The sequence below is a fragment of the Rousettus aegyptiacus genome, unplaced genomic scaffold (assembly GCF_014176215.1).
Source record: "Rousettus aegyptiacus isolate mRouAeg1 unplaced genomic scaffold, mRouAeg1.p scaffold_m13_p_13, whole genome shotgun sequence".
NCBI classification, from domain to species: domain Eukaryota; kingdom Metazoa; phylum Chordata; class Mammalia; order Chiroptera; family Pteropodidae; genus Rousettus; species Rousettus aegyptiacus.
In genome coordinates this window covers 16,001,715-16,023,910 of record NW_023416288.1, presented here as the reverse complement: position 1 = coordinate 16,023,910, position 22,196 = coordinate 16,001,715, and the positions used below count along the sequence as shown (strand labels likewise).

Sequence of the window (22,196 nt, the reverse complement as noted above, 5' to 3'; positions counted from 1 at the left end):
TAGGAAGAGCTTCCACAGTGCAGACAGAACCTTAAATTAGTTTAAAAAATATGCTGCAAAGAAAATACATTTTTTTCAAAGGCTTTCAAATACTGATGATTGCAGTTCTGAGCACCTTTTAAAATCTCTTTTCAATTAATTTTTGAGACCTAATAGGCAATGTTTCTGTTCTGTGAGCTTGATTTTATTTCACAAGGAAAAGCTAACCTGAAACCCGTTCTAACAGCTTTGACTGGCCAGGCTCAGGTCGGAGAGAGCTCAAAAGAGCAGAGAAGAAAGGATACAGCCCTGCAATTGAAATTCAGACTTACTTGTGTGCATGTGTTTATGGGGGAGAAGGCACAAATGAAGTCTTCTTTTTGTTTGGTTCCACTGAATTGGCTAAGTGATATATAAAGCCAGGGCCCTCATTATAGTAAAGCAGGTTAAATATTTTAAAAAGCATATGCCTGCACCCCTCATGAATTCAAAACCCTTTTCAGAACCAAGAGGTAATTGGTCAAAAACTCAGCCCCATTTTTTGTCTGACCAACTGAAATTCAGAATGGAAGTACAAATGCTACCAGGGGAGTAAAAGTTGTGCTTCTAGGTAACTTTTTATCCAACAAGGAAAAACAACCTGAAGAATGAAGATTCTTAGGGACAAAGCGGGGAGTTCACTAGTAACACTTCCTGACTGGCATTTGCACGCAATCTTTAATCTGGGAATCTTTTACTTTCAATCATTCATAAATCACCACCACAATCCTAAGAAGCCAAAACTGGCTCCCACACTGAGTGCATGTAAAAGCTAAGTCCAGAAATAGCTCAAGGTATTGACAAGTCACCCACAAGACAAAGTGGACAGTTTAATTTGCTCTCTTTGCCAAGATGCCAATTCAGCCTGTTAATATATTTTATATTAAGAGAGAGGAGAAGGAAGAGGAATTCTTCCAATGCTGTATACATCCTCCGATTCACTTGGACCAGTACCCCCCACCATCCCCCCCACCCCCCCAAAAAAAACCTTCCCTGCAAAAATGTTTGTTGTCTCTTTGCTTTAGAGAGTTATATTACATTAAATGAGAATATGTATACAGGGGCATAAAATTCCAACAAACTATACATTTCCATCTGGCAATAAAAAGAGACACAGCCTTTTCAGAAGTAGACGTCCTGTGCTTATTTCTGTCAAGCACGTGTGATGGGTGGGTCGGGTTGACATGCCCAGACATTACCTTGTTTAGATTATGTTTCCTATCTGTAGAATAGCAGAGGTCAAAGAATCGTATAGGAAAAAAAGAAAAACTTCACCACGATAAGGTCTGTACTAGGGGCCTGGCAGGAATCAGAAATGAGTGAAGTGGCCCACATGGCAGCTGAGCAAACTCAAGGAGCCTTGTCCTTTCCAAAGGAGGCAGACACACGAACTTCTGGCAGGAATGTGAACACAATCTCTCTAGAGTTGCTGATTTTTCCAGAAAAGCCAGAAACCTTTGTGTAAAATCTCCACATTTTAAAATGAAAGCAAGTAATTTAAAAAATTGTGCAGGCCAAATGAAAGCATGTCTGTGGCTTAGATATAGTCCAACATCAACCTTTTACTCATCTCAATGAAGATTATATGAATAGGTAAAATGATTTGCTTATGACTAAAATGGTTTGCTTTTGACTACATAAATGAAATACAACTTTGGTTAGAATCCAGTAGTGCCTGAAAATACAGAAATGTATTCTGCCTCAGTAGAATCTGTGATAAATGCCATAATGAACACAAGAGACTCATAAGATACTCAGAAAAAATAAATTTGAAATATTTCATCGAAAAGATCTATTTGATATCTATTCAATATTCCTTTGCAAGTAAAGTAGATCACCTTACCTGTGCTCTCTTAAGAACGTTGTACTCATCAGTGCTTGCTATTTGATAGACTTTTGCCATAACTATTGTTTTTCCCAAAGGCCCGCATGCTTTCTCCAGATTCTGGCTGCAATCGTACATTTGGGACGGTAAAAATAGAAGACACTGTGGACATAATGAAAAGTTATCATTTATATATTTATAGACGTATTTATAATCTTTTCTTTTTAAAGATGGATACTGAGATGCAATTTTGGATGTCTAGTACATGGAACATTACGGTATGTGTTGGGCTTTGGAATGTCAAGTGGTCACAGCCATACACACATTTACACAGATTTACACACACATATGACAGGATAGTCTGCCTTCCCCTCAGAATCACAGCTCAGTTGATGAAAACATATTTTGCCGTTTCTTTGTGCCATTCTCTCATTCATTAAAGAAATATTTATTGAGCCCCACTCTGTTTTAGGATTTTGGCATCCTGCAGTGTATAAATCAGAACAAAAGAAATCCTGTTTTTGTAGATTCTGTTTGGGGGAAACAGATGAAAATAAACAAATCAATCAATTAGTAGTAAGTGTTATGATGAAAAATAAATCAGAGAAGAGAAACTGGAAGTCCTAGGGTGGAAATAGGTCAGTGGAGGCTTCCCTGTTGAGGTACATTTGAACGGAGACCCAAAGAGTGAGAGGGCAAGCCATATCTGTATCTAGACGAAGAGGAAGCACAAATATAGAAAGAGGAAACAGCAAAAGTTGACTCTAAGGAGGCAAGAAGAGAAGCAGGCAGAGCAGTTAAGAGGCTACTGCAAAAACACAGGTGAAAGGAGACGGCGAGTGACTTGGAGCACAGTGAGAGCAGGTAGAGAAGTGAGAAGAAATGCGATTCTGGATATGTTTTGAAGGTAACACCAATGGGGTCTGTGGAAGAACTGGGTATGGGTGGGACAAAAAGAGTCAAAAATAACTTCCAACAACTGGAAGAATGACATTGCCATGTATTGACAAGAAGAAGACCACAGAAAGAGCAAGTCTGGGGGAAAAAGATAAAGAGTTTAATGTTGGCAATATTATTTTGAGATACCTACGAGGTGGCCAAAGGGAGATGCTGAGTAGTCAGGTCGACATGCACTCTGGAGTTAGGAAAGATGGGACTAGAGATAAATGTTTGGAAGCTGTCAATGTATAAAACATGTTTACATCCAAGACTGGATGATACCATCTAGGCTCTAAGGAATAAATGTAGATATAAAGATTTTGTATTAAGCCCGATGGCATTCTAACAGTGAGAGGAGTGGCAGGTTAGGAGCAATCCAGGAAGGAGTCTGAAAGGTAGAGGCAAAAGGAAAACCATGGGAGAGTCTTGCTCTGGAATTCAAGTGGGGTAAACGTTTCTGAGAGGAGGCAGTGGTCAACGGTGTCAAATTCCGCTGATGGATCAAGATGAGGGCTGGGAAAAGTTCAGTGGATAAGACCTGGAAAACAGTAGGTTTGGAGTCTTGGGTGCAAAGCTCTGGTTCAAAAGGATTCACGAGATAATGGAAGTCTAGCAATTGGAGGCAGCAAATTAAATATATTTGAAACGGGTGTGCTTGTTTTATTTTTAAAAAGATGGCATGGGGCTACATTAACGGTACAATGTTGTTTTAGGATAATACAGAAGGCATATTTTGGAAAATGTAGGAAACCCTGCAGACGCTAGGTTTTGGAATGGCGCTCGAGGATCCCTGTGTCTCTAAATGAGAAATTGGAATCCTACAGAGCACCAGGCACATCTCCAAAGTTGCCCAACTAGTTAACTGTGGAACCAAAGCTAGAATTCAGGTGGTCTGATTCCCAGTTCAGTGCTCTTCACACTGCACCAATTTGTTGGCCTTCTTTTACTGCAGATCTGAGTTTTGTGAATTAGCAAATGAATGTAATAAAATCAAGGACTTTGCGCTATGAAGTGTATTTTGTTCATTTACTTTGACAAGGGTAGTTCGGCTTCAATAATTCATGTAACTTGATAGTATACACAGGAGAATGCCCTGTGGTGTATTTGAAAAAAGTAATGAATTTCTTCTAAATCAGCCTTCCGTTTACTTCCCTGCAATTAAATCTTTGTGAAGAAGTGGGGCAAGGCTGTTGGGGTTTCAGGGCAGAGGGAGAATGACAGGGTACCACCGGAATTAGCCAGCTTTAACTGCCAGATCCCCAGGTAATTGTAACGTTATTCTTGTTTGAAAATTTACAATTCCTGCCTTGCTGGCACACAAATAGATTGCTTCTAAATTTTGGCATTATGCAAATTGATGAGATTTTAAGGAACAGAACAATAAAGAAAGATGTCATGTTATAATATGTTCTTTCAAAGCAAATAAGAGTCTGGCATGAGTATACAACTTCGTTTTTATATCATCCATGAAATGACTCTATACAGCCCAGACTCCGACGACACTTGATTCTCTTCTCACAGGGTCTGATACATTCTAGTGGCCAAGAAGGCTCAAGTCCACTTTGAACTTATTTTTGTTCTATTCTTCTTCCTTTAACCCAGTTTTGTTTTCTGCTTGCAACATTTTTTTCTTTTTGTGGACATTCTTTAGAAAAAGCAATAGGTTATCTTAAAGAATTGAGTGCTATGGATTGAATTGTGTCCCTCCCAAATTTTATATGTTGAAGCCTTAACCCCCATTGTGATGGTGTTTTGGGATAGAGTTCGGGGTAGTAGTGATTAGTGTTAAATGAGGTCATGAGGGTGGGGTTTTCATGATGAGAATAGTGGCTTTATAGGAAGATGAAGAGAGAAAGAGATCTAAATGGCTGTCCCTCTACCATGTGAGGACACAATGAGGTGGCTGTCTGCAAAGCCAGGAAGAGATTCTTACCAGGGCCCAACTTGTTAGCAGTTTGATCTCGGACTTCCCCATCTCCAGAAGTATGAGAAATAAATGTTAGTCGTTTAAGCCCAACCAACAGTCTATGGTATTTTGTTATAGCGATCTGAGCAGAAAATGCAGTAAGGTTCCTGGAACTGATGAATCTAAACCCTGACTTGGTTGCTGAGACAATCCACTTATTGGTTCTGCAACACTTCTTCCCAGGTAGACTTCCTACCAAATCTCCTTGAAAAGGAAGTACATGAGGGTATTGGCAACGTTACAGCCATTTGCCAGGTGAACTTTTACAACACTTCATACTAATGTAAAGTTGTATTTTAAGAATTTCTAAAAACAGTTTGCAGAATTTTAACCTGGATAAGAGTCACCAAAACTAGTTATGTCACCTAAAAGAACTAGTTCCTAACAGTCTCCAAAATCTCGGAATTCTTTGTTGTGTAAACATGTTTACCAAGACTACCACGTTGTTCTAAAGGGAAATGACTGTAGTATTTAATACTGGGATTGTCCTTTCTTGTGACTGGATTTATGTTTTATAATGATTATCTACTAGACACAGAAATAGCATTTCTGTAACTCAAAATTGTTACCAGAGGCATTTAGCAGAATCTTGCTTTAAAAATATAATGATTTTTCATCTTTATTCTCCCCCCTTCAAAAGGTTTCACTGCTCCTGATGTTTAACGTTATGCAAAGACGTGTTTCTGCCAATGAATATCGCCTTATGGTTACGCTTCTGCAAATAGCCTGCTGTGAGCTGATAAAGGGATTAATGCAGCCAAAATTCTTAATCTGTGAAATTACAAATTAAATTCTCATATTAAAAATACCACCCTGAGGTATTTTTTGTGGTTTTAATTCCCCTCTGGTGTTCTGCATACATTGTGCTTGTTAATGATGGGGACAAGGCTGTCTCCGATGGCAGCCTGCTGCCGAGTGATAATGTGTAGGCATTTACTTACTGATAGAAACTGGATTTAACCACTGGCTGATAAACTAAGTGGCAAGTGGGTAATAAGTCCATATTAACAGAAAAGTACTACTACAGAATTCAGGATTCACAGACCATCCAAATCCTGGCTTAAATGCAATCATGGAGTCAGATGGGATTGAGATGTCACCAAAGAGGAGTGATATCAAGTTACAAGTCATCATAAATGGGAAAACAAATCATATGTTTGAGTTTGATGAGCTATAAACTAATGAGCTCCCCTTTTTTGGGGGGGGGTACAGGAAGATATGTCATCAATTCATTATTTTTCCATAGGGATTTCACCTTTATTATTTTTTTAATGTGGACAGCTGTTGTAATGGGCAGTGGCTAGAATTTTAGAAAGGAAGTAGGGCAGAATATGAATAAATATGGGCCGATAATATATGAAACGTTAAAGAAGATTTACTAAACATAGGGGAAGTAATAGATTAATATATTTATAGTTACTTTAGGGTAAAAAAAGTAATTAAAATCAAATGTGAGATTATCAAAAAAAGGTTTAGGGTAGGAATGCCCAGGAGGCATTGTTACTTAGGACTTAATTCCAAAATAAAGGGAATTGTTGTCAAGGAAAATCCAATACTACAATGGGAGGAAAAGTCTAAAGTCCAAGGGATTAAAGAAATAACTTGATGTATGTACCTGGTAAGTGATGTATCCCTAAGGATTAATAAGAAGATTATAAATACCTATGTATATAGGCAGTACTTTCATTTTTAAGGCAATTTGACTGAGATTGAGAAGAAATATCTCTAATTGGCATATGGAAAGAACGTACTGCCATTAGAAAAAAATGTTCTTACTGCAATAGTGTTTTGCTAAATTTCACAATAATTCTGTTTCACACTTTGGAAGAAAGATGAGAACATCCCGGCCATAAATCCTCCCTCGAATATTTAAAATGTAATTGAAAGAGGCTGTGTAAATATGAGCACTTTTGTAAAAACAAAACAAGGAATGTGTTTTGTTTTAAAAAATCCAGTGAAGATCTGTCTGAATGAATACCAAGAGCATTTGTAGTTAAAACGAATTACATGTCTTCAGTTCTCACATGTCAATTCAGTGCACTAACCAACTGAGAACTATGCTCGTCAGCTCACTGCAGAGCAGCACTTTTTAAGGTTATTGTTACAATCAAGATGGTTGCTGAGAATTAAACAAGAATGAATCATTTCTTCTCTGTACTGCAGCCAGTTAAACAGTACTGTATGCATAAATATGTAAATCATATTTTCCTTTTCCTTTATGACGGCTCAGATCATTTTTGTGGGACACACACATAATCAAATACAAAGACATGCAGCTGCAGACTGCAGAGCAGAGATAGCAAAAAAGGAATCCATTTTCTTCGTGTCTGGTAAGCTAGCAATCGAATGGCAGGATTCCACTAAATATATATACACACAACCCCTTTCCCTCATGTTCTAGTTCTCTCTCTTCTCCCCCTCCCTCTCTCCCTCCACACACACACACACACACACACACACACACAGACTGCATATACAAACATAATCTTACACATGTACATGTAAACATATTAATCTCTTTACATGTATGTTACACAAAGATGTTAAATTGGATGTTGTGGATTTGTCCTACTCACTATCGGTCAGTTCCCATAGCCGTGGAGGCAGGTCACTAAAATACTCGTGGCTCAAGGCAGCCTGCGCCGATAGTCTGTTCTTTGGGGAACATTGTAGGAGCTTGGAGGCCAGATCCTCTGCATGATTCACGTAGCTGAGCCTGAAAACATAAGCACAAAATAGAGAAATCAGAACGAACATGAAAACTCACTAAATAAGACATAAGGCTTGCCTAACCTTTCTGGTCTTATTTATTCCTGGCCAAGAAAACAAGTTAAATTACCTGCTGAAAATAAACAGAAGGCGAATTCACCTCGGTTCTTAGAGTATCTGTTGCCCTGAACTGGCTTTTCTATTCTTGATATCTTAGTCTCACTGATTTAAACTATCCCTGCTATAAGCAAAGGGTTGATACTTTCAGGTTTGAACTAGGTCTAGAGGTAGAAAATTTCAGACAATAATTTATCAAATTATTGCCAGAATTTGTTCATAAGATCTATGTACTGCATACACATCTGGAAATACTTACAGGAAAATTAATACAAAATACCTACGAGAATTAAAACTACTATTAAATTCTCTAGTTACTAAAGCTACTTTTTCTCTAAGAATTCACATTTTCTTACGTTGAATATAAAATTGTTGGAATAAGTACACTGTCAAATGTCAACAATCAGAATATTAACTGCAGGTTAACAAAGGGATACGCTTAAACCATAACGGGGCTGAATCAATTCAAGATGACCTTTAGAACAGTAGATAGAAAATATGTGTCTCTGGATTACCAAAAAAGCAGAGAAGTAAAATCTTCCATGTGGTACAACTCTCAAATGGGTAGCAGACCACACAGTCCAGCTCAGCCTTGCTTTTCATGGACTCTCTATTCCAATGCTCAGTGCAAACAAGCCCAGAGAATTAACACAATAATAAAAATATTCCTAATAATGGCTACCATTAATGGGTAGTCGAACATGTGTCAAGCACTTTCCTACTTAGTTTTTGCATTCTCTCATTTATTATAGTCCAACAAGGTAATCCTGTTCCCATCTAATAGCAGTGGAAGCTAAGTGGGAGTCAGAGAAGGTAGTAGATTGCTTAATTAGCAGGTCAAAAAAAGATTCAAACCTATCCAAAATTAACTCTAAAATGGCTTGGGGGATGTAAAGTACAGCATAAGGAATATAGTCAATAACATTATAATAACTATGTACGGTGCCAGCTGTGTACCAGACTTATTAAGGAGATCATTTCATAATTACATGAATGTCTAATCACTATATTTAGTTGTACACCTGCAGCTAATTTAATATTAAATATCAACTATAATTGAGAAATAAAAAAATTTTAAATAAACAAACAAAATGGTTTGTATTTGCAATGCTCTCAGATTGTTTCTAAAGGCTTTACCCACGGATTCCTGAGTTTCTGCAACAAGGTGAAGTGAAGTGTTTCTTAAGTTCAGCCAAAAGACTGTGAAGAAAATTGCAACCTACCAGTGGGTATTTGTTTAAAAGCCTTGAAGCAATAAACACGCAGCCAATACACATCTTTCCTCAATAACCAACAACTCCCCCATTCCCCTTCTCAAGCAGCCCTTTAGTATTGATTTAAGATTGTTATAGGGGTGGGGAGGATTTGGAGTGAGGAAAAGGAAAGAAGGTAAAGGATTTGGGTAGAGGAAGAAAAAGAGAAAAAAGCTAGGAAAAGTACTACTCCAAAGATCTAATCTAAGAGACCTTCTCTCTATATCCACACGTGAAGGTCTCACAGATAGGTTCAGTGTCTGGCTGCTGCAATGACTGTTTTTCTTTGGTTGTTGTTGTTGTTTTTAAAACTGATCAGTGGATTGGTTTTAAATGTCTCTACCTGGCAAAGAGAAATCTTTGAGAAGGCATTCTCTAACTTCTCTACCGTTTTCCACCCTTTTCTTTAAGAGGGGCCAGGGCTATCCAAATTATTCCTTCTTCCTAAGACATTCTCACTATTATAAACTCTCATTGACATTTTTAAACTATCAAATGCAAAGTTTGAGGTAGGTAGACTTTATGGTGAAAAAGTAATGTAATCATGGTGAAAAACACATTGGTATTAATTCTATATAGCTTTGATAAAAAGGAAAACCAGCAATGCCACATTGAGACTAGATCTGAGTTTTAGTCTCGACTCTATTACAGGTGTGATGTTTGTCATCCCTTCAGCTCCAATAAGCCATGAATCATACGTGAAGCACAGTTTCACTATTCTGAAAAATTATAAATATTTATAATTGTATTTGTTTTTGCAATAGATTGTTGATCACATTTAAGTTTAACATATATACGCCTAATATAAGGAATAATATAAGACAATCTCATTTCCCATCTTCCAAACTGACTAAAATTGAATGTCAATGAAATAATAAAATGTTTATTTTGATATTCAGTTTATACGCAAATATTTAAATTATACATATAATTTTAATTTAGAAAGTTTGCTATTTCCTCACTTTCATTTCAAGAATTACTTTTATTTCATTCTTCACATGCATCTTCAACATCAGATTCTTTTTGTCATTATCAGAACCACTTTTTGAGTCCATTCGAGTTGTCTGAGATATGACGTTTGGGGATGTCTTATTTGGAAGTTTTATCCCAAGCCATAAGTGCACCTTATCAGAATGTTAGAATGATTGTAGGTGGCTGTTTGCCCTCTCCTACTGTGATGGTATATTTTTAAATCTTCCTCATAATTTCACCAATTTTTGTTTTATATATTCTAAAGCTGAGTAATTAAATGCATAACAATCTAGCACTGTTATCTCTTCTTGGTAAATTAGGTCATCGATCCTTCTGTAGTGACCCCTTTTGTCTTTAATAAAGCTTTGTCTCTCATAATAATTTGATGACCTCTGCTTTCTTTTGTTGGATATTTGCTTGGTATGCCTTTTGTTATCCTACTTTTTAATGTTACATATCCATAATTTTAAGGTCTCTCTTTCATTAAACTATACAGCTTAGTTTAATATTTATCTAACTAAATAATTCCCATTGTATAAGAAGAAATTTTAGTCCATTTACATTTGTGATTACTGATATATTTAGAATTACTGCTATCATCTTAATCTTGCATTCTATTTTGATCTGCTTCACCTTTTTTTTTTTTTTTTTGCTTTTTATGCCTTCTTTTGGATTGAGTTTAAAATTCAACATTTCCATCTTCTGTTTTAGAAGTTATATATTCTATTTCCACACGTTTAGTGATTACTTTTTTATTTCTTTTCTTTTTTTTTTTTTGCATTTAAGTATTTATTTTGATGTTTAATTTCTCAAACTAAATTTTTACAAGCTGGTGGACACTGACAAATTGTTTCTCCCAAAGAACTAGAATCATACATTCCCGACAATATAAATATATGATTGAATTAACATCAATACACAGTACTGTTTTATGAATTACATAAGAAATTGTCAAGTATACAAATATTAAGTTACAGAGCCCAACAGGAATATAAAATATTAGGTGTCTGCTGAATTCATTAGTAGAAACTAACTTCTCTTTTTTGCATAAAAGGTTGGGAGAGAAGGAAAAAAGTCACACTTCTAATAAAAGTTGGCAAACAAATTCCAATAAAAATGGGGAAAACTACAGGATTTTCAGAAATTTTATGATTAAGAATTATTTTAGCTACAAAAACAAAGCATACCTACTTTTAAAAATATTTACTAAAGGGCATATTCTATATGTCCCATACAAGACAAGCAAACCATTTTGCTAAAAATAATAGCTCACTCCCACTCTCTTTTCAGGCCCTCTCTTGAGTTGCACCCAAAGTGCAAAATTAAAATTAGTTTTAAGATGTTTTGTCAATAGACATTAAAGATAAGTGGTTCTGTACAATGTGGATTTTACATGAACTCTTCCACCAGAGGTTTGTGATTTTCAAAATCGAGGTTTTTATAACTGTACAAAATAAGGTTTATAGAAAGATATTAAAAAATCACGTCAAAAGACTGGGTCAAAAGCCAACAAAATCAGTAGTTACATAAATGTGATGTACATCGTTTTAAGTATAGGAGATAGAAACATAAAGTCGCAGGCAAAGAGCCGTATACGTCTTACTATCAACGTTTGAAATGACTGAAGGGGTAAACCACAAATGATCTATTTTCATAGTTCCTGAGATTTTAATTTTGTATTATATTAAAAACACACAAATATTGTGCTGGGTATTTTGACACCCAATGTCTCTAAATTTCTTACAGTTTGACAAGATTCTGGCATGGGCATAGATTTGAAGAAGATGTAACTCAGTATTGCATGGTTTCAGGAAAGGTCGATTGATAAAAACGATAAGCATGTTTTAAATGCTGAACAGCAAGAATTTTCTGCTATGTTTCTAAAAAGGTTGATCATAATTCAAACACAGAGGCTGAAATTCTGCCAAGCTCGAGGACTGATTAAACTGTTTATCAATACTCCTATGAAAACTTCATTACACTTATCATTCACCAAGCCTACATGTTGGCTAATAGTTATGATAAATTGGATCCTTTCTTAAGTTCCATTTCCAAGGCAGTAGCATCAGGCAATCCAGTTTTATTGACTGCAATGGTAATTTCCATGACTACTGGTATCTTTGACATGCAGGTGCATTTTAGGACAATATTCCACAAATATGAAAGTTGATTGCTATTAGCTCCACTCTACTTTTGTCTTATGAACTTTATTGCATCTTCATGTTTCATTCTACCTTCAATTAATGCTAGGGCTCTCCCAAGACCTGCACCGTGATGACAACAATGCAACAACTAGGTTCTTCAGAAACTTCATTTTTACAAGACATAGGCAGCCTGGCTGGATGCCAGGGCATCATCAGATGGGCAGTCCAGAACCTGACACCTTCTTGCTCCACAAGAGCACTTTTGTAAGTTGCTTCACATAACCTTACTATTGTGGTAATGCCACACTTTTTAGGTTTCTCCATAAATTTGCTTAAGGTCACACAGGTGGGACTGTCTGTGTCTGACTTCACAAGATTGGTTCGTTCATTTGAGCCGATTTAGTTAAACAATAGGATTATGAAAGAATTAAAATATTTCAATACAGAATACAGAAATAATGTAAAAAATGATGTAAAGAAACTGAAGTCTACTTCAATATACTGCGCTTGAAATGCTCAGTGCTTTGAGTGTGAGGCTGGAAGTAATGGGAAGTGAAACGAACCTCCCAGCAAACAGTAGCAGCTCTTTAATCCAGTAATGAGGAGATAGAAAGAAAGTTCCCCCAGGTTTAGCCCATTTAGGTCAGGACTCTTGTAAAATGCTTTCCTGATTTTAATTCAGTCCTCCTGTGTCCTAGTTAACCACTCTTATGAAGCTTCTTTGTGGAATAGTAATGAATTTCTATAGTTTCACTTGTCTGTATAGAGGTTATACCTTGTTCCTGGCAATAATCTCTGCTGCCCTTCAGAAACTTAATAAATATGGAGCCAAGGATGCCACAGGACCACCCAATCTGTGGCCAATAGTGTCCTCTTTTGGAATAAGTTAGTTTAATTTTTTTTTTTTTTATTATCAAGGATATCAGAAGGAACTTCCATACTTTATACCTTCGCCCTCAGTTCTCCAAAGGAATGGCTTCTTAACTTTTTAACATTTAACTTTAACTATTTAAAGTTTAGAGTTAAACTTTACCTTTACCCTCTTGACAAACAATACAAGAACATCAGGACACTTTAATTCTGCTGACACTAATCCCATCTCTGATGTTATTATCTAATAGTTTATCTCTGTTTTCTATGCTTTTTAAGGACACAGATTAAACACTGGTATTGTCATTATTATTTAGGTTTACCTATGTTTATCATTTATTGAGTCATATTTCTCATATTTCAGACATTCTTTCTCAGATTATTATTTTTTTAATCTGAAATACAAACTTCAGAAGTTCTTTCCATGATGAAAGAATTTAGTGGCAAATCCTGTTTTGTTTTCATATAGGATAATGGTTGGGTGAGAATAAATTCTAGATTCAAAGTGTTTCCCCTTAACTCTAAAATGTTCTTTACAACACTTTAAATGTAGTTGTGTTCTATGTCTCATAATTCTCAATATCTGAACTTCTATGTGAGGGGGTAGTCCAATTTTGTTGTTTGTGTAGCTGACCTTTGACTTTTTCTCATATGTTTTATAATTCTAAATTGTGAGCTCATGCTTGGCTAATGTTAATCTATGAGAATCCTGAAGGGCCTGGGTTGAGAATATTTTTCTCCATAAGAATTTTCTTTTGCTTCTGCCATGAGTCCTGGGGCTCCCTGGACAAACAGGTACTCCAAGTTCTTTCTGTTGGTTTCTGGGACCATGGGAGTTATACAAATTTAAATCACTGTAGAATTCTCAGGGGAGCCATTTTTCATCCCCATCCAGTGTCAAAGCCAACATAAATAATTGTTTTTGCAGTCTCTCTTTGCTGGAGTCAGAGGTTTTTTTTTTTTTTTTTTTTTTTTTTTTTTTTTGAGCCAGCCATTACTGAGGCTGAAGTGTTTTGAGGGTCTTGACTTTACATGGGATATCTAAGTTCCTATACCTCACCTTTCTCATACCCAAAGCCTTGTTTCTGGCCCCCCTAAGTGGCTGCATGTTCCTATTTTAGCAATATTGCTAAGGAAGCTACAACTTTAGCACTCATTTATCACTCTGCTTTCTTCATTCTTATCCATGGAAATGTCACTTATTTTCTTCTTGGTTCAGCTATGTGTATACATTTGGATGGATGTGCTTGTGGTATTTTATCCAATATTTCAGGCGATTTTTAATGGCAGTAGTAGAGACTTTTCTCCCCATTATAGGTGTAAATTTATCATCTCCACAATCTAATTAGTTACTACAAAATCATCTACATTTGTAATTTTTAGGTCTTTCTCCCAGGAATCACCACTAAATCAGTGTTTGCCTCTGTTTCTTTGCCTGTTTTTTTTCTCTTTCTTTTAACTAATACTTTTAGGTCATCTCTTTTAAGTTTAAACACTAGCTGACTGAAATTGTTCCAGGCTAATGTTAACTTCACTACTCAATTTATAGATGATTTTCAAATGCATCATCCTAGGTAAAAGAAGCCAAAGGCTACATACTATACAATTTCATTTAAATGACATTCTGGAAAAAGCAAAATTATAGAAACAGAAAAGTGAGCAGTGGTTTAAAGAGGTTGGGGGTGGGAAGGGTTAATCAAGGAACACAGGAGTATTTTTTTCTGATGGCTCCAGATCTTGATCAAGAAGGATGGACACCAGTCCATGTAGAGATGTGAGAGGGTAGGGTAAGGGAGACTTGTCAAGGGAATTAAGTGGAGAGAGTAGTTTAGAGAAATGGGGCATGGCACGTTTTCCACATAGAACTTTCAGGCATTAAAAGTAGAGTGCTGACCCCCTGTGAGTGGCTGACACGGGGACTTCCATGTCTTGGGGGAGGAGGCCCCATGCCTCAAGGGATGTTCTGGCAAACGGGAAGATGCTACTGCCAATGGTGAGGCCCTCCTGTCATTTCAGAGCTCAATCTCAGGTCACTGAGTAGGGATCCACCTCAGGCTGTCAGGACTGTGCCTATTAGCTCTGAGGTGTACTCAGTAAGCTCTGTATTAATGAAGGTCACATATGCCTGGCAGGGTATGTGGAACAGGAGACCATCATGTTCATTCCATATTCATTTTTTTAAAAGTAAAAGATGTTGTTTGTGGAAACTGTCTTGGAAAAAACTAAGACAATTTTAAATTATAAATCTGTATGACAATGAAGAGGAACAATCCTACTGAATTCAGTGTTTGTGGAGAGAATCTCATATTATGAGTGATTTTCAAACAAATGCTTTCAATACAGTTGAAATTAATGGAATGTTGATATTCTAATCATGAAAAATGAAGTTTCTTCATTTTCCTAGTCCATATCCATGTAAAACACACACACACACACCCCACACACACTCACCTGCACAAATATATATATATATGAAATAAAATATCGATGAAAGAAGATACATACATATATATATATATATATATGAAAGAAGATAACATGAACAGTGAAAAACAACCCTTAAAAGCTCACCTAAGTTTTTAAGCTATCCTGAAACAAAGAGCAAGGCAAATCCAGAGTCTTCCGTCAGACTAAAGGAGACTGTCAAAGTTGAGAAAATTAAAAGTGGAGAATAAAGATGATGATGCAAAAAAAAAAAAAAAAAAAAAAAAAAAAAAAAAAAAAAAAAGAAGAAGACCTGGGGTATGGCAAGGTGACAAGGGCTATTTCCTACAAGGCATGGTTTCTTGTACAGTGTGGGGATATGACATATGTTGAATGACTAAAGGTTTGTCTGAGGACAGAGTATGTCAATTGTACCTATAGAAATTTTGCCTTACATAAGAAACATAAAATTTAAAAGTAAATAATCATTTTTGAGCAAAACCACCTTCAGGTCAAGTCATGGTCCTTCAGGAATACCTCAAAGTATACGTCCCCCAAAGGATGTCATTTTTTTTTTTTTTGAAGTGGAAATAAAATTGGTCTTTGTCTTTTTAAAGTTACTTTGTAAACAGGGACTGTAAGTTTTGTTTTTTAAAAAAAAACTGTTCTAAAAGATTCCCTTTAAAACTGATGACATGTCTGCTTGTGGAACAACTAAGTTACATTTTGTTCCCAAGAGGTGACTTCTAAATATCTTCATAAATATCTTTACTGAAATTTATTAACATTTTAGTTCATGAAAGCTGGACATACAGGGTAGAGGTGTAGTAGGTTCAATTTACTTATTAGAACATTCAATTCAAATACTGATTTCCATATAAAACCTTAAAAGGAAATAAAAGGGAACAAAAAAGTTCTAGAATATCTCTCACTTCATTCTATAATGGTATAGAACTGCACACACTGTGGGCCTATGTCTGAAGCATAATAGTGTGCTTTGTCTCAAAGAGTTGAAAATAGAGTGACCTGGAGCGAGTGAAGTGGCGGGTCTCTATCTTCACGCTTTACTTTATTGTCACGCTTTTCACAGAGCAAAGCCAGAGGGCTGGGATCCTTTCATTTGACAGTGCGCATACTGTCTCTGTGGCAAAGTTGCCAAGATGGACACTGTCCACTGGATTGTACAACAGCTGATCTCTCGAAAATGATTTGTGAAGAAGTCCACCCACCCGTAAAGATAAGTCTGACTGTTTCCTCAACTGCATTGAACGGATGTGTCAGATGTAACGCTCCTTTTTGTCTATACATCAAAAGCAAAACGCTCATTTAATCACCTTCTTATCAAAGCTTTTGACTAGAAGAAGGACTGCAGTCATAAAACTGCTCTGGTTTTTCTAAAAGTGACTTATTTTTAGAAAATAGGCTAAAATCTATTCATTTTGCAAAGAAGGGTCAGTAATTGGTCAAACAGAATGTGAAGGGAATCCCTGACATTGGAATAAACTGTTAGGGAAAATAAAGACTAATATAAGAAAAGATTTAGGCCTGTGCAGTGAACGTCTCCGTTCAGTGGGCTGTACAATGAAATGAGAGGCAAGACCTAGCTACATTAATAAAGAAGAGACATAGAATTGTGTGATGCTGAGACTTTCCTTGTCAATGCACTGCTTTAAAAAAAAAAATTAATGAGATTCCTCCCCTCAAGTTAAACAGATAACATTTTGTATTAGCTTCCATAAATAGGTTATGTTTTGTTATGCATAGAAAATTACTCAATTCTCATTCATCTATTCTAGTAACACTTTTTAATGACACGCTCTCCCTGGCAGACACTCATTCCCATCATGGTCAGCTCACCTGACTGTCAAAATGATATATAATGATAATGCTATTTGTAGGGTGCTCTACAGTTTGTACGAAGTGCTTTCACATGTATTATTTTATTTAACTCGGGTAATCAAAGGATCATATTTACAAAATGGGGAGTACCCAGACTCCTTCCTGACTTTTAAATCTTAGAGTCCATTACATGTTGTGCCAAAGATTTATTGCTAAAACGCATATATACCAAACTGTATGTTACCCACTTAGTAAAGGGATTATTGGGTTATTTTAAAGTTTTCCATAAGGTCGCCTTACATTTTTCCATATTTCGCTCTCTGTCTTTGATTCTGAAGTCTATCTCTGTAGAGGACATTCTTTCTATATTCTTGTTAACACTTGTTAACACTGCCCTATATTAAATAAAGACAACAAGGAGAGTGTAGCCTTAACGTGCACAAGATGAAAAATCTCTAAAGCCAGTCATACTAATCTGCTCTGCTAGGTCTCTCCTCCAGATCTAACCCTTACTCAATACACAGTCTCCCTTCCAGTAAACTCGATCTGGTGGAAAAGTACAGAAAGTGCTGAAGAGCCCTCGGCAGGATGTGAATGAATCAAGTTTTTGAAAATGCTAGTACTGACACTCTTAAGGGTATTATAAACTGCCAAAAAGCAGACTAGAAAAAGGTAAATATTAAATTCTTGCTTTGGATTTCAGAGCTCAGCTAGATATTTACCCAAAATTTCCTAGCTTTGATTTTCTTTATTACTATTTTCTACCCTTCCTGGAAAAAAAGGTGTCTTTGAATGTTTAAGTTCACTCTTTTTGTATTATTATTAAATTTATTGGGGTGACACGGGTTCACCTTTAAATAATAAAAAAAAAAGAGTGGGCTGGCTTTTAAAAACTGGTGAACTTTTGACATAACTATACTAGCCTTTCCCATGTTCTAACATGAAGCTATAGATTTTCATATTTACACTTCATAAATCCACTGATGCAGGTATTATAAAATATTCATGGAGTAAACTAATATAAGTGAACTTCATATGCTATATTCTTTTCAGCAAAACCCCCTGTGTACCTAGTTAAACTTATTTTTACTCAACAACCACAAACTTACATCATGCTTCCATTCAACCTGCTTATAGGAAGGAATCGGTTAACTCCTTCCATGCATTGTTTTTACAGAGATTCCATGTTAATGTTATCACCAATTCTTCTCCAGTGGCCAGTAGCAGTGACTTCTTTGAGTTGTAAAGTTTTATTTCTTAATAGGTTATAAAAAGCATTATAACCCATATATACTAAACCTATAATTCTGAATGCTTAAATAACATAATTTTAAAAATTACTCTAAGATATGTTATAGCTTACCAAACACTGACATTTTTCTTATACAAGATAATACAAACCTGTTCGAAATTATACCTGTACCTCACTTATGTTTTTAAAAGATTCCTGTATTTAGCAGACTAGTAATTATATGATTCTATAATTTCTGTTCAGTATTTTGCTTTAATACTGTGATGAACAGCAGAAGAAGCACAAATAGTTAGTTACTTTTCAACCCTCTGACCGGAGAACATAATAGAGAGAATTATATTTTATTCCATTAAAGTAATAAAAATACATTAATAATTAACTCTTATAACCAGAAGGATAAAACTTATGGAATACTTTTTAAAAATTCTAAATTCACAAGTCAGTGTGAAATATCCTCAAAACCCAAAGAATATGCAATCAACAGAATTGATATCCGACTTCCTGGTTATTTTGTTTACAGCTCTATCCAATCATAAACACTAGACCTTCATAACCACATGCTCTTCCCCCACATGGAGCTCCACTATTACCTGGAGGACATCAGGAAACTTGTAACTTTTCCAAATTCTTGCTAAAGATCAGGATAAAATAGCCCTCTCTTACTTCACAGGACTGCTGTGAAGATTGACCTTTTCTTATTATAACTTGCTTAAATTGATTATAGACATCTCATTATTTCACCTATTTTACAAGTTTTCAAACATTTTTAGGAAATCAAGAGTGAAGCAAAGTAAACTGTTAGTGAATGTCCTACCCCTGTGATGTTATTGATATTTATGCTATTAGAGAATAAAGATTATCCAATTTTCCTGAATTCAAAGTAGTTGATTATATCACTATTTAATGTGAAATAGACAACTCTCATTTTTGATGATAAAAAACCATCATGAGTTTAAATTTGAATCTTAATTTATCAAAACAAATCAATACACATTAAATTTCGGCAATGATTTATGCTTTTCATTCAGATGGATCAGTTATAAATATTTAGTACCAATTATATGGGCAGTGTGAAAAACATTTTCACTACAAAAGGCTCCTGAAAAATAGTTTAACTTATTGGTGCATCTGTATAATGGTAAATTGAGTTAATGAAAATGGCAACTTCACAGTCCTCATTCCTCTAAAACCCTATCGAAGTTATAAGTCTCATCATCTCAGGTTGGTTTGGGAGGCTGTTATCTGCCTCACCAGAATCATAGGGTGAGTTCCTCAACTGTAAACAGTGCTAAAAATAGCTCCTGAAAGGCATCATTTTGTGTGATATTATTTTGCCAAAAGAGAAGAAATAATATATCTTTAATCCTGAACAAAACCTCTTCAAAGTTTATGTCCTCAATAAACCTTTCCCTGAGAACTGAAAATATAACTTGGTAATGCAATAAATACCCTAACAAATATATCAGATTTTTCACTTAATGCTTTTTACAGGCTTAAACCAAATGGAGTAAAAGGAAATCACCTTTTACAGTCCAACTCCTACAGGAAGAATGCCTTGCTGTTATGCTTTTTAAAGAAGGCATGGTGAATTTATATCAACTTTGGCGAATCTTGGGGCATGATAAAAAGAAGAAAAATACTAGTGCCGTTAACATTCCACAGAACTCTTCCTTCACATGTTTATTTCCTTAGAGACTGGACATGATCCAAGATAATAAGAAAAACATAAAAAGGAAAGATTTTTTTTTTAAAGTCAAAAGATATTCAGTTTAACGCCCTATGCTGCGATAGAATAAAAAACGTTTTCCTATTCTTTAAAAAAAAAAAAAAAAGAATTGTTGTCTTGTAAAGATGTGAAATGGTTAGGATTGAAGAAAACCACCACCAACAGCTCTCCTATTTAAGTCAATATGACAGAAAATTCAGTTAGGTCAGAGCTTATGGGTCATTGAAGTTTTTTTCAAGGCAAATGAAGAAGTGATTTGCCCGGGACTCTAATTTCAGCTTCCTTATCTTATAACATTGCATCTGGAATTTGAAACTATATGAGCTCATTATGATGTAAAAAAGAATCAGCCTGTGTTCTTATGTCTAAAACAAGAATCAGATTAAGACTGTTGAATAGCTGGACATCCTCTTCAATGGTCTGATGCTCTAGGAAGAAGAGTCAAAATACCTTTTAATTCTTATTACTTTTACAAAGAGCCTCCTGTCTGTCTTTCCTGTCACCCACTGTTTTCTCGATGGCACAATGAACCATCTACCCGCTGAACTATCTAATCTCTGATTATTGCAAAAGACATGATCACCCAGAAATGACACTTGTTCTAAATACTATTGTGGGAAGGTATACAAAGGAGATGAAGCATTTATTGAGCATTTACCATGTGCTAGAAACTTTTGACATATTATCTCTCTCTTACTTTACATTCGAAGCTATGAGATGATCCTCATTATCCTTCCTTATAGACAAGGGAACTAAGGCTCACAGAGGAAGAGCAATACAGCCGGGGTCGCAGGCAGGTGAAGGATGGAGTGTGTTAGGTGCCTCAAATGCTGATGCTCTCTTCTCTATTTATATCCTACTTTTTTTCTCACTATAAAAGTAAGACTCAATCACTCCAGAGAATTAAAAACAAACAAACAAAAAAAACCCTGAAACATAAAATAAAAACATTTCATAAGTTTGTAATTTAGAGATAATAATTTTTTAAAAATTATATGTTAGTCCTGTGTGTATAGGTCTGAGCACATAAATTTATTTCTTCATAATTTTTACCACTACATACATTTTTCACATGATAAAATTTCCTCTAAAAGCCTGAATTTTAAAAGCTCTTTTCAAACTTTTGGAAGTTGGGCTCAAGTCCATTTTCAGGTCATTTTAGCTTTTTGTGTTTCCCCTAGAGAACCACAGCAACAACAAAATTTAGAACCCCCAAATTCAGACATCTGAAAATATTGTATCCTGTTGAGGGTGTATGCTTTTTTCACACTTGGGATTTTTATGTTGATTCTTACTTTGTCATTCAATATTCCCTTGGTAGTGCAGTTAGTTCTGTCAATTCTCCATATGCAAAAAACACAACTAAAGGTATTTTCTTTTAGGCCAAGTCCTAATGATGCTCTCAGCTTTGTGACACTGTGGATGCCATGATGGGATTTTTTTTTTTTTCCATTTTACTACACAACTCTTCTTTTAATATACTTGTAGCCATTAAGTTTGCTGTACCAAGAATTTCCATTAAAAGAAGAGAAAATAAGACTGTAAGGATAGGGGAAAAAACAACTGGTAATTGCTGCATGTCCCTGAGGATAGCTGTATTGGAAATTAGACGGGAACGTCTGTATTTTCTTTTCTTTTTTTTAAAAAACAACAAATATTTATGTCACATAGTTTCAGGTCAGGATTCCAAAAGCAGCCTAACCCGGTTACTTCTGGCTCAGGGTTTCTAACAAGGTTGCAATGAAGTTGATGTCCAAGGCTATGACCATTTGAAGCTTAACTGGGCTTGGTAAACCCACTCCCAAGGTGGCTCACTCACATGGCCACTGGCAGGGGACCTTAGTTCCTCACCACACAGGCCTCTCCATAGGAACTGCTCATGTGGCATGGCAGCTGGCTTCCCCAGAGGCAGTGATCAGAGGGCGGTGGTGGTGGAAGGGGCATCAGAGCTAAGATGGGAGCCTCAGTCTTTTATAACCTAGTGCCAAAAGTAATGTGCCATCATTTCCGCAGTATGCTATTGGTCACCCAAACCAATCCTGGTACAATGTGGAAGAGACTACCCAAGGATGGGAAGATCAGAAGAGGGGGGCCACTGAGTGCCATCTTGGAGGCTGCAGAACCATGCTGGTGGTTACAGAG

The 22,196-nt window shown here is 35.9% G+C and overlaps 1 protein-coding gene across 3 annotated transcripts in view; it reads right to left on the bottom strand.

Moving 5' to 3' along the window:
* Positions 1-22,196, bottom strand: part of CDK14 (cyclin dependent kinase 14) — a 504,271-nt gene that overhangs the window by 79,013 nt on the left and 403,062 nt on the right. For all 3 annotated transcript variants that reach the window (XM_036230328.1, XM_036230330.1, XM_036230329.1), the window contains 2 exons: positions 7,325-7,464; positions 1,862-2,005 (listed from right to left, as the gene is read on the bottom strand). In XM_036230328.1, coding sequence (XP_036086221.1) covers positions 1,890-2,005; positions 7,325-7,464 — 256 coding nt within the window. In that variant the 3' untranslated portion in view covers positions 1,862-1,889. The remainder of the gene's footprint in view (positions 1-1,861; positions 2,006-7,324; positions 7,465-22,196) is intronic.